The 18,201-nt window shown below is 40.5% G+C and overlaps 1 protein-coding gene across 1 annotated transcript in view; it reads left to right on the forward strand.

Annotated features, from left to right (window-relative positions):
• The first annotated feature begins 202 nt into the window (after positions 1–202).
• fah (fumarylacetoacetate hydrolase (fumarylacetoacetase)) overlaps positions 203–18,201 on the forward strand; it is a 28,043-nt gene continuing 10,044 nt past the window's right edge. The window contains exons 1-11 of the mRNA XM_046348968.1: positions 203–386; positions 626–736; positions 1,926–2,047; positions 2,839–2,888; positions 3,346–3,436; positions 7,048–7,145; positions 7,297–7,349; positions 8,130–8,229; positions 11,271–11,401; positions 16,566–16,641; positions 17,355–17,401. Of these exons, the coding sequence (XP_046204924.1) occupies positions 222–386; positions 626–736; positions 1,926–2,047; positions 2,839–2,888; positions 3,346–3,436; positions 7,048–7,145; positions 7,297–7,349; positions 8,130–8,229; positions 11,271–11,401; positions 16,566–16,641; positions 17,355–17,401 (1,044 nt within the window). The 5' untranslated portion in view covers positions 203–221. The remainder of the gene's footprint in view (positions 387–625; positions 737–1,925; positions 2,048–2,838; positions 2,889–3,345; positions 3,437–7,047; positions 7,146–7,296; positions 7,350–8,129; positions 8,230–11,270; positions 11,402–16,565; positions 16,642–17,354; positions 17,402–18,201) is intronic.

An 18,201-nucleotide genomic window follows, 5' to 3' on the forward strand; every position in this document is an offset into this window, starting at 1 on the left:
TACTTCATTGATATCACAAAATAACGTCACTCGTAACTTTTTTAAATAGGGTAATATTTATCACACCCCAATCAATAAAGGGAAATCAGTTCTAGACCGCATCATTTTTGCTGAGTCATTTTCAAACCGTTTTGGGTTAATCACAGTTCTGGAAAAAGGGTGGATATAAGAGAGCGTTTCCTATTGGTCGTTGGTTGATTCTGTGGGAGGCGGGCTGTCCTATGGCTGCGGTCAACATCTGGAAGAAGTTACTCACGCTGTTGCTTACCTTGGAAGGTATACCGGAGTACAACTGCAATTTCAAAATGTCTTTTGTAAAAATTGACGAAAAGTCCGACTTCTCCTATCACAATTTACCATATGGCGTGTTCTCGACACCGGAAAATGTGAGTATGACGATAAATGTGTTGTACTTTTAGTTGAATCGGTTTTTCTACACCGTGTCCTGTGCCATAAAACGGGCATGTAAATTGATTTTCTTGGGATACAATGTTACAAACCACTGTGCAAACGTGAGGTTCTCTTGGATGAAACATTGTAGTTTACAAAGTAGCTTCTCCAATATCGTTCCATTTTGGTATTTCATTCCTGTTTACTGTTTTCACAAATGTCTCGTGTCACTTAGCCCAGGCACCGGATTGGGGTTGCGATTGGAGATCAGATTTTGGATTTGAGCGTTATAAAATCACTCTTCAGAGGCCCTGTGCTCTCCAATCACCAGGATGTGTTTGACCAGGTAAGGCCATCAACATGTATAATGCTCCTCAATGTCTCGTATTGATGGTTGATATTTCTTATCGGCACTGATGGCAATATACATTATGCATTCACCTGGAAATGTAACATGGCACGTTTACTATGTATCTCCACTAGTTTACTTACAGCTACATGTAGCTTATGTAGCCAATAGTGCAGTATGCTAGGAGTAGGTCTATTCAATGGCCATGATGCACTGCTTTTCTTCCTTGAGAAAATCCATACCAAGTCATCAATTAGGATGTATGCTTCATATATTGTGGACTATACAGTACATTAAATCTACAAGCGAGTAGTGTGAATTGGTTTGGAGTGTCTCCTCTCGCCCTCTGCCTGTGAATGGGTCCCTAATACTACTATTTCCATTTTTTTTTATTTGACCTTTATTTAACTAGGCAAGTCAGGTAAGAACAAATTCTTATTTTCGGCCTAGGAACAGTGGGTTAACTGCCCGTTCAGGGGCAGAACGACAGATTTGTACCTTGTCAGCTCGGGGGTTTGAACTTGCAACCTTCCGGTTACGAGTCCAACGCTCTAACCACTAGGCTACCCTGCTGCCCCTATTGTCTGGAGGCCTTGTGTGCTGCTGCCTCCCAACTGTCTCCCCCCTTCAGCTGGGTGCTGCTCTGACATAACAGGATCTGTTAAAGCACAATGGTGAATTCCTACTGGGAATTGTCTTTCGCCTGTCCAGTTCTGTCACATTAGTGCTGATGGGGGAATGAGACAAGGAGAGAAAGCCTCATCATGCTGTTGAAATCACATGAGGCATCAACAGGAAATGAAAGAAGAATATTTTCTGTCATGATTTCACTCCTTGAATTCAATCTTAAATGCACAGGTTCCCCCGAGGATATTTTCCCTCCTGGAACCCGGTTCCCCCCCATTTCCACCCCTGGGGGCGTCAATAAAGAGACCTGCTTGCATGAGTGAGAGCCGCCCCCACACCAACGTCAAAACAAATTGGACTTGCATTCAACTTGCAAACATGCCTGTTTTCTCTTGAAGGTTCTTCCTTTTGGGTTGTTTTCCCTGCCACTGTGCTGTTACTTGCTCCTCGGGGGTCCAGGCTGGGTTACTTGTTATGAGGACTATATACAGTAGAAAATCAAATAAGACTTTAGATATTTATGCGTTTCCTCCATCATATGTTCCAACCTCTCGACTAGCCGACCCTGAATGCGTTCATGGGTCTGGGGTACGAGGCATGGAGGGAGGCCAGGAGGACTCTTCAGCAGCTGCTGTCTGCCAACGAGACCACGCTCAGAGACGACGTCAGCCTCAGGAGCAGGTCAGCCTCCAGCACTTCTGTAGCACTTTTTTACAATTAAGGTATTTATTGGATTTTGCCATATGTAAGAAGCACTTCTATAGCACTTCTATATTCTATAACACTTCTATATTCTATAACACTTCTATACTTTATAGCACTTCTATATTCTAACACTTCTATACTTTATAGCACTTCTATACTTTATAGCTGTTGTAACTTTAATGTGTTAGAGTTAAAGTTTAAGTTTATTCTTTGAGCTGTATCTGTAAAGATATTTCTTTAGATTTATTTGCATATGTAATTGTATTGGGTTGTGTTGAATTACGCTTTTTGACTGCAAGTCCCAGAATGCCTTGCGAGAGGAATGAGTGATAACGCGCCAATTATGTGCAGGTGTTTGGTGATTGGGGCTGACTTTCCGACAGCATTTTACCTGCATTGCTCTGTACCAAAACAATTGTTGTTAAATGTAACGTGAACAAGTATTCTTACTAAAAGAAGCTTTCGTATCAAACCCGACGTCCCAAGTCATTACTTTGAAGTTAGTTAATCTAAAAATAACACTTCTATATTCAATAACACGTATATAATTTATAGCACTTCTATATTCAATAACACTTCTATAGTACTTCTATAACACTTCAACAGTTCATGTCAAATATATTGAATTATTATATTAATTGTTTAGGATATGGTTTTTGGCCGCAATCAGAATCATATTATGTTCTTGTATTCCCTTATCCTTTAATTTTCTATCGTGGTTTGTAGCATGTTTACTTTTCTGTAATGTGTGTGTGTTTATGTCTCAGAGCGTTCTTCCATAAGAGTTCAGCCATCATGCATCTGCCTGCTGAGATAGGTGAGTTGTTAAACAGTAGGACAAGAGGCAAGGAGTCTCTCCTGTCTCTTCACTGAGCTTGATGTGTCCTACAATTGTCCCTAAGCATATATCTAGGATCAGATTTATGGCTCTGCCATTGCTAACTTTACCTCTCAGTGGTATTAAACAAAATCTGACCCTGTATCAGATGAGAGGATCATCCAATGTGTTTGAGAAGGAAGCAAGGAGATAGGACGTGAGGAGTCAAGACAATGCAATTGAGGTGTTTGTATAATGCTTGAACAAGAGGGGGCGCTGTTAACCAATAGAACTTTACTAGTGATTGTGAGATTTGTTTGCTATCTAAATGTTGGTATCAAAGGTTCTGAAGGCTGATCATTGGTTCACTGTACATATTTAACAGTGTCACTTAATTGCCCTCTTTCTCTCTCTCCATCACACACACAAACATGCATCTATATATAACCACACACAGGTGACTACACTGACTTCTACTCATCCAGGGACCATGCCACCAATGTTGGCATTATGTTCCGAGGGAAGGAGAATGCCCTGATGCCCAACTGGTATGATATGACAACCAACACTTCATCTGTGTCCCAAATGGCATCCTATTCCCTTTATAGTGCACAACTTCTTTTTTTGTTTTACCTTTACTTAACTAGGCAAGTCAGTTAAGAACAAATTCTTATTTACGATGACGTACTACCAAACCCTAACGACGCTGTGACAATTGTGCCAATCACGGCCGGTTGTGAAGCAGTCTGGAATCGAACCAGGGTCTGTAGTGATGCCTCTAGCACTGAGATGCAGTGCCTTAAACTGCTGCGCCACTCGGCCCAAAAAGCTCTTGTCTAAGTAGTAAACTACAAAGGGAATAGGGTTCCCTGTAGGGTTCCCTGTTCCACAACTACACTGAGTGGACAAAACATTAAGAACATCTGCTCTTTCTGTGACATACTATCCAGGTGAAAGATATGATCCCTTATTGATGTCACTTGTCAAATCCTCTTCAATCAGTGTAGATGAAGGGGAGGAGACAGGTTAAATAATAATTTAATCATTGAGACAATTGAAACATAGATAGTGTATGTGTGCCGTTCAGAGGGTGAATGGGCAAGACAAAAGATTTGCATTTCAACGGGGTATGATAGTAGGTGGCAGGTGTACCGGTTTTTGTCATGAACTGCAACTCTGCTGGGTTTTACACACTGAACAGTTTCCTGTGTGTGTCAAGAATGGTCCACCACACAAAGGACATCCAGCCAACTTGACACAACTGTGGGAATCATTGGAGCCAACATGGGACAGCATCCCTGTGGAAGGCTTTTGACATCTTGTAGTCCATGCTCTGACGAATTGAGGAGGGGGGTTGCAACTCAGTATTAGAAAGGTGTTCTTAATGTTTTGTTCACTCAGTGTATATCTTTGTTTTTCATTCCCCACGTACTAACTAACCATATGATTAGATGTAGACAGAGTAACTCACTAACTAACCATATGATTAGATGTAGACAGAGTAACTCACTAACTAACCATATGATTAGATGTAGACAGAGTAACTCACTAACTAACCATATGATTAGATGTAGACAGAGTAACTCACTAACTAACCATATGATTAGATGTAGACAGAGTAACTCACTAACCATAATTAGATGTAGACATATAACTAACCATATAGATGTAGACAGAGTAACTCACTAACTAACCATATGATTAGATGTAGACAGAGTAACTCACTAACTAACCATATGATTAGATGTAGACAGAGTAACTCACTAACTAACCATATGATTAGATGTAGACAGAGTAACTCACTAACTAACCATATGATTAGATGTAGACAGAGTAACTCACTAACTAACCATATGATTAGATGTAGACAGAGTAACTCACTAACTAACCATATGATTAGATGTAGACAGAGTAACTCACTAACTAACCATATGATTAGATGTAGACAGATTAGATGTAGTAACTCACTAACTAACCATATGATTAGATGTAGACAGAGTAACTCACTAACTAACCATATGATTAGATGTAGACAGAGTAACTCACTAACTAACCATATGATTAGATGTTAGATGTAGAGTAACTCACTAACTAACCATATGATTAGATGTAGATTCTCAAAACCATCCACTAGAAGTCAAACTCTCACTAACTAACCATATGATTAGATGTAGACAGAGTAACTCACTAACTAACCATATGATTAGATGTAGACAGAGTAACTCAAACTAACCATATGATTAGATGTAAAGAGTAACTCACTAACTAACCATATGATTAGATGTAGACAGAGTAACTCACTAACTAACCATATGATTAGATGTAGACAGAGTAACTCACTAACTAACCATATGATTAGATGTAGACAGAGTAACTCACTAACTAACCATATTGGTCAGGTTCTCTGAAAACCATCCACTAGAAGTCAAACTCCTCAGATAACAATGTAGCTTTTCTTGTTTGAGTTTTTATCTCTTCTGGTGGTTATTTGGAGAGAGACACGGTGAGAAATATAAATGATAAATAAAAAGAGAGATAGAAGAGGAGAGAATAAGAGGGAGAGGGAAAAATAAGAAAAGAGAAAGGATGAAATAAGAATTAAAAGTGAGAGAACAAGATAGAGAGGGAGAAAGAGAGAGAAACGTGCTAAGGTCTGGTGCTGTACTGTGACCTATGATGTGTGAGGGACACAATTAGTTTTCTCTAATTGACTTCAGTTCTTTCACACACTGCACCATCCTTCCAGTCAGTCTGCAGTCCAACACTGCACCATCCTTCCAGTCAGTCAGTCTGCAGTCCAACACTGCACCATCCTTCCAGTCAGTCAGTCTGCAGTCCAACACTGCACCATCCTTCCAGTCAGTGAGTCTGCAGTCCAACACTGCACCATCCTTCCAGTCAGTCTGCAGTCCAACACTGCACCATCCTTCCAGTCAGTGAGTCTGCAGTCCAATACTGCACCATCCTTCCAGTCAGTGAGTCTGCAGTCCAACGCTGCACCATCCTTCCAGTCAGTCAGTCAGTGAGTCTGCAGTCCAACACTGCACCATCCTTCCAGTCAGTGGGTCTGCAGTCCAACACTGCACCATCCTTCCAGTCAGTCAGTCAGTGAGTCTGCAGTCCAACACTGCACCATCCTTCCAGTCAGTCAGTCAGTGAGTCTGCAGTCCAACACTGTGCCATCCTTCCAGTCAGTCAGTCAGTGAGTCTGCAGTCCAACACTGAACCATCCTTCCAGTCAGTCAGTCAGTGAGTCTGCAGTCCAACACTGTGCCATCCTTCCAGTCAGTCAGTCAGTGGGTCTGCAGTCCAACACTGCACCATCCTTCCAGTCAGTCAGTCAGTGAGTCTGCAGTCCAACACTGTACCATCCTTCCAGTCAGTGAGTCTGCAGTCCAACGCTGCACCATCCTTCCAGTCAGTCAGTGAGTCTGCAGTCCAACACTGCACCATCCTTCCAGTCAGTTAGTGAGTCTGCAGTCCAACACTGCACCATCCTTCCAGTCAGTCAGTCAGTGAGTCTGCAGTCCAACACTGCACCATCCTTCCAGTCAGTCAGTCAGTGAGTCTGCAGTCCAACACTGTTCATATGGCTGTTCATATGGCTGTTGTCTTTGTCACGGGTTGGGAACCTCTATGTAGAACCTCTCTTCTTTCTGTCTCTCTTTCCATGTTTCTTCATTTCTTACTCTCTGGATCCGTATTTCTGTATTTGTACAATGCTATAAACAAACGGATTGATTGGCTGAACGATTGCCTGACTGATTGACTAGCTGTTTGTTTGACTGGCTGGCTGCCTGGCTGACTGACACATTGACTGGCTGGCTAACTGACTGACTGACTAATTGCCTGTTTATTGGACTGGCTGGCTGGCTGAATAATTGATTGGTAGCCTCAAGGTTAGAGTGTTGGGCCAGTAACCAAAAGGTTGCTGGTTCCAATCCCGGAGCTGATACGGTGAATTGTTTTTGTCCCTGTGCCCTTGAGCAAGGCACTTAACCCCAATGTCTCTAGGGCTCTTGACAATGGTGATCACACTCTCTGTGGCTGTCTTAGGGGGAGTTGGGATTTGCAAGAAACACTTGTGTGACAAATATTAGCCCCCCCCTCCCCCCAAATGATTATTATGTTTGTTTGACTGACTGATTGTGTCCCTCAGGTTGAGGCTGCCCGTGGGGTATCATGGCAGGGCCTCTTCCATAGTGGTGTCTGGGACCCCCATACGCAGACCCTCTGGACAGATGAGACCCGACCAATGTAATGAAACACAATGCCTAGTCTGAAAATCAAAGCAGACTCTGAATTCAAAGAGAAACACACACACACACAAAAAACCTCTCAGACCAGTGTCACTTTGTTTTTGTGTCCCTCACTAACGGTCTTCCTCTTCCATTGTGTTCTCTCTTAGCTAAGCCTCCTGTGTTTGGCCAGTCCAAGCAGCTGGACATTGAGCTGGAGATGGTCAATATACACTTTATATAGCTACACTTTATTACAACCAAGGAGATGTTTCATATCAATGGCATCACAAAACAATGATCTGTCTCTCTCACTCTCTTTCTCTGCCTTTTGTCTAATTTCTCTCTCTCTCTCTCTGTCTCTCTCTGTCTCTTTCTCTCTCGCTGGCTCTCTCTCTCTGTCGCTCCCTCTCTCACTGGCTCTCTTTCTCTCTCTATGTCGCTCTCTCTCTCGATGGCTCTCTTTCTCTCTGTCGCACTCTCTCTCGCTGGCTCTTTTTCTCTCTGTCGCACTCTCTCTCGCTGGCTCTTTTCTCTCTCTGTCTCTCTCTCTCTCGCTGGCTCTCTTTCTCTCTCTATGTCTCTCTCTCGCTGGCTCTCTTTCTCTCTCTATGTCGCTCTCTCTCACTGGCTCTCTTTTTCTCTATCTCTCTCTCTCGCTGGCTCTCTCTCGCTCTCTCTCTTTTTCTCTGTCTCTCTCGCTGGCTCTCTCTCTCTCTCGCTGGTTCTCTGTCTCTCTCTCTCTCTCTCTCTCGCTGGCTCTCTGTCTCTCTCTCGCTGGCTCTCTGTCTCTCTCGCTGTCTGTCTCTCTCTCTTTCTCTCTCTGTCTCTCTTTCTCTCTCTCTCTCTTTGTCTCTCTTGCTGGCTCTCTGTTTCTCTCTTTCTCTCTCTGGTCTCTCTCTTTCTCTCTCTCTCGCTGGCTCTCTCTCGCTGGCTCTCTTTCTCTGTCTCTTGCTGGCTCTCTTTCTCTATGTCTCTCGCTGGCTCTTTTTTTCTCTCTCAGGCATTCTTTGTAGGTGGAGGTAATCGTCTTGGTGAGCCCATTCCCATAGAGAGAGCCCACCAACACATCTTTGGCATGGTGCTAATGAATGACTGGAGTGGTAAGGCCTCACACACACACAGTTATACACTCACTCACTCTCAGACTCATGCACACACACACACACACATGAGTACACACACAGTCACTAACAACTACACACACACTCACACGCTTACTCACTCATGAGAACACTCACAAGTCACGATAACACACACACACTTACTCACTTATTTACACACTCGTATGTGCATACACACACACCTACACAGCCCACCTCACTTTAAGACATAAATTAATAAGCACCATACCGTATTTCTTTATTTTCAAAATAATGTATCTATCGACTATAACAGCCAATAGTAGAATCATTAGCCAAAAATGATATATCAGTAAATGAAAAATCCTAACGTCAATAACACTAATTGAAAAACATCCACTTTCCATAATAATACTAACTTAAGTTCCTTAATTTAGTTCTGCGTTATACATTTTGTGTAAACATTCCATATTTAGTCACTGGGATCAGGATAAGTTACTCAGGAAAACATGACAGGTTATTTTTATTGATGAGGCAGAAGGATCTCAGGGGGAGGAGTGGTTTCGACTGTAGATCGTCTTCTCTCCATCTCTCTCTTTCTGTCGCGATCTGTCTCTCTCTGTGTCTCTTTCTCTCTCAAGAGAACATCCCTGGTCATCCCTACTGCCTCTGATCTGTCGGACTCAATAAACACAAATGCTTTGTTTGTAAATGATGTCTGAGTGGTGGAGTGTGCCCCTGGCTATCTGTAAATGATGTCTGAGTGTTGCAGTGCGCCCCTGGCTATCTGTAAATGATGTCTGCGTGGTGGAGTGTGCCCCTGGCTATCTGTAAATGATGTCTGAGTGTTGCAGTGCGCCCCTGGCTATCTGTAAATGATGTCTGAGTGGTGGAGTGTGCCCCTGGCTATCTGTAAATGATGTCTGAGTGGTGGAGTGTGCCCCTGGCTATCTGTAAATGATGTCTGAGTGGTGGAGTGTGCCCCTGGCTATCTGTAAATGATGTCTGAGTGGTGGAGTGTGCCCCTATCTGTAAATGATGTCTGAGTCTGTAAATGATGTCTGAGTGGTGGAGTGTGCCCCTGGCTATCTGTAAATGATGTCTGAGTGGTGGAGTGTGCCCCTGGCTATCTGTAAATGATGTCTGAGTGGTGGAGTGTGCCCCTGGCTGTCTGTAAATGATGTCTGAGTGGTGGAGTGTGCCCCTGGCTGTCTGTAAATGATGTCTGAGTGGTGGAGTGTGCCCCTGGCTGTCTGTAAATGATGTCTGAGTGGTGGAGTGTGCCCCTGGCTGTCTGTAAATGATGTCTGAGTGGTGGAGTGTGCCCCTGGCTGTCTGTAAATGATGTCTGAGTGGTGGAGTGTGCCCCTGGCTGTCTGTAAATGATGTCTGAGTGGTGGAGTGTGCCCCTGGCTGTCTGTAAATGATGTCTGAGTGGTGGAGTGTGCCCCTGGCTGTCTGTAAATGATGTCTGAGTGGTGGAGTGTGCCCCTGGCTGTCTGTAAATGATGTCTGAGTGGTGGAGTGTGCCCCTGGCTGTCTGTAAATGATGTCTGAGTGGTGGAGTGTGCCCCTGGCTATCTGTAAATGATGTCTGAGTGGTGGAGTGTGCCCCTGGCTGTCTGTAAATGATGTCTGAGTGGTGGAGTGTGCCCCTGGCTGTCTGTAAATGATGTCTGAGTGGTGGAGTGTGCCCCTGGCTGTCTGTAAATGATGTCTGAGTGGTGGAGTGTGCCCCTGGCTATCTGTAAATGATGTCTGAGTGGTGGAGTGTGCCCCTGGCTATCTGTAAATGATGTCTGAGTGGTGGAGTGTGCCCCTGGCTATCTGTAAATGATGTCTGAGTGGTGGAGTGTGCCCCTGGCTATCCATAAATTTAAAAAACAAGTGTGCCGTCTGGTTTCTTAAATATAAGGAATTTGAAATTATTTTTACTTTCACTTTGTATACTTAAGGATATTTAAAACCAAATACTTTTACTCTTTTACTCAAGTAGTATAATGCTGGGCGACTTTCACTTTTAATGTTCTATTAAGGTATCTTTACTTAAGTATGGCAATTGGGTACTTTTACCACCACTGTAGGGAATAGGGTGCTATTTGGAACGCAGCCTACTAGGCTTCACCTTATTGGTCGTTTGCCAGATCCCATATCGACTCCAATGCTTCCCACAGTTGTGTCAAGTTGGTTGGATATCCTTTGGGTGGTGAACCATTCTTGATACACACAGGAAACTGTGGAAAAACCCAGCAGCGTTGCAGTTCTTGACACAAACCAGTGCGCCTGGCACCTACTACCATACCCTGTTCAAATGCACTTAAATATTTTGTCTTTCCCATTCACCCTCTGAATGGCACATATACACACTGTCTCAATTGTCTCAAGGCTTAATAATCCTTATTTATCCTGTCTCCTCCCCTTCATCTACACCGATTGAAGTGGATTTAACAAGTGACATCAATAAGGGATTTTAGCTTTCACCTGGTCAGTCTGTCATGGAAAAGGCAGGTGTTCATAATGTTTTGTCCCCTCAGTGTATTAGCACTCTAAGGGCTTTGGTCAAAAGGAATGCACTATATAGGGAATAGGGTGCCATTTGGGATGTGTTTTCCACCCCTGCGGCTCAGACTCCCAGATGTAAGGGAGTCTGAGCCAGGTTCCACCTGGGTTAATATGTAGAGTAGAGGGGTACTGATAGTTGAAATAGATTTTCCTGCTGACTACAGTACATGATCATTTATCACATCCCTCAACACAATATTTCATAGAATAGTTCCTGGATTGTCAATGGTCAAAAAGACCAGTAGTTCAGTTGAACATCCCACAACTTCACCTACACAATACCAAGGTTTTGAAGCTATGCAAAGGTACTGTTAGTACAGGTACTTTAGCTGTGTTGGTCTACGATCATCCAATCAACATAGGATGGACTCATCACTGGGCAGGTTACATAGTATTCAAACCTACCTTTGATCTGTGTGTCCACTGAGAAATATTCAGTAAATACCAGCATCTAATGGTAAAATAAAGGGTAACCACTCTTCTTCCTGTGTGTGTTCCAGCCAGGGATATCCAGGCGTGGGAGTACGTTCCTCTGGGTCCGTTTCTGGGGAAGAACTTTGGGACAACCATCTCACCCTGGGTGGTTCCTATGGAGGCCCTGCTGCCCTTCGCTGAGCCCAACACTGTCCAGGTGAAGAACACAAACAGTATAGTAGTGTAATATAGTATAGACCTGGTGGTCCTGCTGCCCTATAGCATACTGCAGGTGGTCTGGATGTATTTTACATTATGGGTGGTCTGGATGTATTTTACATTACATTATGGGTGGTCTGGGTGTATTTTACATTACATTATGGGTGGTCTGGATGTATTTTATATTACATTATGGGTGGTCTGGGTTATTTTACATTACATTATGGGTGGTCTGGATGTATTTTATATTACATTATGGGTGGTCTGGATGTATTTTATATTACATTATGGGTGGTCTGGATGTATTTTACATTACATTATGGGTGGTCTGGATGTATTTTACATTACATTATGGGTGGTCTGGATGTATTTTATATTACATTATACTGTGGATGGTGAGGATGTATTTTACATTACATTATATGTGGATGGTCTGGATGTATTTTACATTACATTATACTGTGGATGGTCTGGATGTATTTTACATTACATTATACTGTGGATGGTCTGGATGTATTTTACATTACATTATACTGTGGATGGTCTGGATGTATTTTACATTACATTATACTGTGGATGGTCTGGATGTATTTTACATTACATTATACTGTGGATGGTCTGGATGTATTTTACATTACATTATACTGTGGATGGTCTGGATGTATTTTACATTACATTATACTATGGATGGTCAGGATGTATTTTACATTATACTGTGGATGGTCAGGATGTATTTTACATTACATTATACTGTGGATGGTCAGGATGTATTTTACATTATACTGTGGATGGTCAGGATGTATTTTACATTACATTATACTATGGATGGTCAGGATGTATTTTACATTATACTACGGATGGTCAGGATGTATTTTACATTACATTATACTATGGGTGGTCTGGATGTATTTTACATTACATTATACTGTGGATGGTCAGGATGTATTTTACATTACATTATACTATGGATGGTCTGGATGTATTTTACATTACATTATACTGTGGATGGTCTGGATGTATTTTACATTACATTATACTATGGATGGTCAGGATGTATTTTACATTACATTATACTGTGGATGGTCAGGATGTATTTTACATTATATTGCGGGTGGTCTGGATGTATTTTACATTACATTATACTGTGGATGGTCTGGATGTATTTTACATTACATTATACTGTGGATGGTCAGGATGTATTTTACATTACATTATACTATGGATGGTCTGGATGTATTTTACATTACATTATACTATGGATGGTCTGGATGTATTTTATTTTATACTATGGATGGTCAGGACTATGGATGGTCAGGATGTATTTTACATTACATTATACTGTGGATGGTCAGGATGTATTTTACATTACATTATACTGTGGATGGTCAGGATGTATTTTACATTACATTATACTGTGGATGGTCAGGATGTATTTTACATTACATTATACTGTGGATGGTCAGGATGTATTTTACATTACATTATACTGTGGATGGTCAGGATGTATTTTACATTACATTATACTGTGGATGGTCAGGATGTATTTTACATTACATTATACTATGGATGGTCAGGATGTATTTTACATTACATTATACTGTGGATGGTCAGGATGTATTTTACATTATACTATGGATGGTCAGGATGTATTTTCCATTACATTATACTATGGATGGTCTGGATGTATTTTACATTAGATTATTATGTATTTTACATTACATTATACTGTGGATGGTCTGGATGTATTTTACATTACATTATACTGTGGATGGTCAGGATGTATTTTACATTACATTATACTGTGGATGGTCTGGATGTATTTTACATTATACTGTGGATGGTCTGGATGTATTTTACATTACATTATACTGTGGATGGTCTGGATGTATTTTACATTACATTATACTGTGGATGGTCTGGATGTATTTTACATTACATTATACTGTGGATGGTCTGGATGTATTTTACATTACATTATACTGTGGATGGTCTGGATGTATTTTACATTACATTATACTATGGATGGTCTGGATGTATTTTACATTATACTATGGATGGTCAGGATGTATTTTACATTATACTGTGGATGGTCAGGATGTATTTTACATTACATTATACTGTGGATGGTCAGGATGTATTTTACATTACATTATACTGTGGATGGTCAGGATGTATTTTACATTACATTATACTGTGGATGGTCAGGATGTATTTTACATTACATTATACTGTGGATGGTCTGGATGTATTTTACATTACATTATACTGTGGATGGTCAGGATGTATTTTACATTACATTATACTGTGGATGGTCAGGATGTATTTTACATTATACTGTGGATGGTCTGGATGTATTTTACATTATACTGTGGGTGGTCTGGATGTATTTTACATTACATTATACTGTGGATGGTCAGGATGTATTTTACATTACATTATACTGTGGATGGTCAGGATGTATTTTACATTATACTGTGGATGGTCTGGATGTATTTTACATTACATTATACTATGGATGGTCTGGATGTATTTTACATTACATTATACTGTGGATGGTCTGGATGTATTTTACATTACATTATACTGTGGATGGTCAGGATGTATTTTACATTACATTATACTGTGGATGGTCTGGATGTATTTTACATTACATTATACTGTGGATGGTCTGGATGTATTTTACATTACATTATACTGTGGATGGTCTGGATGTATTTTACATTACATTATACTGTGGATGGTCTGGATGTATTTTACATTATACTGTGGATGGTCAGGATGTATTTTACATTACATTATACTGTGGATGGTCTGGATGTATTTTACATTACATTATACTATGGATGGTCAGGATGTATTTTACATTACATTATACTGTGGATGGTCTGGATGTATTTTACATTACATTATACTGTGGATGGTCTGGGATGGTCTGGATTTTTTACATTATACTGTGGATGGTCTGGATGTATTTTACATTACATTATACTATGGATGGTCTGGATGTATTTTACATTACATTATACTGTGGATGGTCAGGATGTATTTTACATTACATTATACTGTGGATGGTCTGGATGTATTTTACATTACATTATACTGTGGATGGTTTGGATGTATTTTTACATTACATTATACTATGGGTGGTCTGGATGTATTTTACATTATACTGTGGATGGTCTGGATGTATTTTACATTACATTATACTGTGGATGGTCAGGATGTATTTTACATTATACTGTGGATGGTCTGGATGTATTTTACATTACATTATACTGTGGATGGTCTGGATGTATTTTACATTACATTATACTATGGATGGTCAGGATGTATTTTACATTACATTATACTATGGATGGTCTGGATGTATTTTACATTACATTATACTATGGATGGTCTGGATGTATTTTACATTACATTATACTGTGGATGGTCAGGATGTATTTTACATTATACTGTGGATGGTCAGGATGTATTTTACATTACATTATACTGTGGATGGTCAGGATGTATTTTACATTATACTGTGGATGGTCTGGATGTATTTTACATTACATTATACTGTGGATGGTCAGGATGTATTTTACATTACATTATACTGTGGATGGTCAGGATGTATTTTACATTACATTATACTGTGGATGGTCTGGATGTATTTTACATTACATTATACTGTGGATGGTCTGGATGTATTTTACATTACATTATACTGTGGATGGTCTGGATGTATTTTACATTACATTATACTGTGGATGGTCAGGATGTATTTTACATTACATTATACTGTGGATGGTCTGGATGTATTTTACATTGCATTATACATTATACTTATGGATGGTCTGGATGTATTTTACATTACATTATACTGTGGATGGTCTGGATGTATTTTACATTACATTATACTGTGGATGGTCAGGATGTATTTTACATTATACTGTGGATGGTCTGGATGTATTTTACATTACATTATACTGTGGATGGTCTGGATGTATTTTACATTACATTATACTGTGGATGGTCAGGATGTATTTTACATTACATTATACTATGGATGGTCTGGATGTATTTTACATTATACTGTGGATGGTCTGGATGTATTTTACATTACATTATACTGTGGATGGTCAGGATGTATTTTACATTATACTGTGGATGGTCTGGATGTATTTTACATTACATTATACTGTGGATGGTCTGGATGTATTTTACATTACATTATACTGTGGATGGTCAGGATGTATTTTACATTACATTATACTGTGGATGGTCAGGATGTATTTTACATTACATTATACTGTGGATGGTCAGGATGTATTTTACATTACATTATACTGTGGATGGTCAGGATGTATTTTATTTTATACTTGGATGGTCTGGATTATTTTACATTACATTATACTGTGGATGGTCTGGATGTATTTTACATTACATTATACTGTGGATGGTCTGGATGTATTTTACATTACATTATACTGTGGATGGTCTGGATGTATTTTACATTACATTATACTGTGGATGGTCTGGATGTATTTTACATTACATTATACTGTGGATGGTCTGGATGTATTTTACATTACATTATACTGTGGATGGTCAGGATGTATTTTACATTACATTATACTGTGGATGGTCAGGATGTATTTTACATTACATTATACTGTGGATGGTCAGGATGTATTTTACATTACATTATACTGTGGATGGTCAGGATGTATTTTACATTACATTATACTGTGGATGGTCAGGATGTATTTTACATTACATTATACTGTGGATGGTCAGGATGTATTTTACATTACATTATACTGTGGATGGTCAGGATGTATTTTACATTACATTAACACTTACATTTTCACCATTCAGGTAAGCTTTTAGTAATGAGAGCCAGTATCCACACTGTGTTAGAAAAAAAGGTGCCAACTAGAATCTAAAAGGGTTATTCAGCTGTCCCCGTAGGAGAACCCTTTGAAGAACCTGTTTGGTTCCAGGTAGAACCCTTTTGGGCTCAATTTTCTACATGGAACCCAAAAGGGTTCAACCTGAAACCAAAAAAGGTTCAACATGGAACCAAAAAGGGTTCTCCTATGGGGACAGCTGAAGAAGCCTTTTTTCTAAGAGTGTTGTGGCTCTTCATGCTCTTCTGTTTCCACTTCCTGTTTCAGGATCCAAAGCCCCTCCCTTATCTATGCCATGACGATGCCTTCACCTTCAACATTAACTTATTTGTGTCAGTGAAAGGTATGTTGGGTTTTACACAAACACACACAACACACACAGACACACAGTAAAAAGGAATTGTTGGTGAATGAGTGCCTTGCCTTGGTAATTAAGCACACACACAAGGGAGGTAATGATTTACCATTAAGAGCTTTGTATTCCTTACGACCAAGACTGTTCATTCTCTCTGTTCTGACTTTCTCTCTCTCTCCTGACTTTCTCTCTCCTGACTCTCTCTCTCCACTGACTCTCTCTCCACTGACTCTCTCTCCACTGATTCTCTGACTCGCTCTTTCCACTGACTCGCTCTCTCCACTTACTCTCTCTCTCTCTCACTTACTCTCTCTCTCTCTCCACTTACTATCTCCCTCTTCACTGATTCTCTCCACTGACTCTCTGTCCTGACTATCTCTCATGACTCTCCACTGACTCGCTAGCTTGACTATCTCTTCTGACTCTCTCCACTGACTCTCTGTCCTGATTTTCTGTCCTGACTCTCTCTCCAGTGACCTCTGTCCCTACTCTCTCATGACTCTCCAGTGACTCTCTGTCCTGACTCTCTCTCCTGTCTATCTCCACTGACTCTCCATCCTGACTCCCTCTCATGACTCTCCACTGACTCGCTGTCCTGACTCTCTCAACTGCTCTTCCTATGTATTCTGTGGTATTATTGAGGGGGTATATCAGGTGTTGATATCCTGTCTCAATCAACTGTTGTGGGTTGTTTTTTTCAGGAGAGGCAATGAAGGAAGCAGCCACTATATGCAAGTCCAACTTCAAGGTAAGCAGTTGAAGTAGACTTTGGATAGTTTACTACAGTTGCATCAATGTGCAGAGTTGTGGACTCGAGTCACATGACTTGGTCTCGAGTCTGACTCGAGTCACATATTTGATGACTTCAGATTCGACAGAAAATAAATTAACTTTAGGCTTGACTTTGACTTGGAGCCTCAAGACTTGGGACCCAAGTTTGACTTGAGACTGATGACTTGAAATAATTTGTCACTCATTTTGTGGCACACTACTCTCCACGTAGCCAGAGAGCCACAGATTGGCTAGTGAAACACACACATGGCCCTCTGTTTGGACCAGAAAATGGTAAATTAATACAGGTCTGGTGAGGTAGAGCAGTGTTTCTCGAAGCGAAGAAAGATTTATTTGTGGGGTCGTGAGCAATGTTCCCTCAATTTTTCTGGCACTGAGATAATTTAAGTTCTGATGAGCACAAACTTGAACGTTGTGAAAATGTTGTGCAACTTCCAGTGCATGTTTACTGTGAACACTGAGGCTGTATCTGCTTTAAGATCTTTTTAACAGTGACCAAGTAGGCTACACTGGCTATTTGATCATAATGGAGGCCTAACAGAGTGGAGAAAATGCATCCCATAACATTTTAACATGGAAGTAGCTGTTCTATCATTCAGCCTACAGTAACAGCCAATGTGTGGGGTTCATTGTAGTCCATAAAAAAATGCAGGGCTTGACATTAACCTGTTTATCCACTTGTCCTTCAGACAAGGAGGTGACTGAAAATGTTTTTGTGTTTGATGCAAGAAACCATTTGACAAAATCAAATTAATG

The sequence above is a fragment of the Oncorhynchus gorbuscha genome, linkage group LG05 (assembly GCF_021184085.1).
Source record: "Oncorhynchus gorbuscha isolate QuinsamMale2020 ecotype Even-year linkage group LG05, OgorEven_v1.0, whole genome shotgun sequence".
Lineage (NCBI taxonomy): Eukaryota > Metazoa > Chordata > Actinopteri > Salmoniformes > Salmonidae > Oncorhynchus > Oncorhynchus gorbuscha.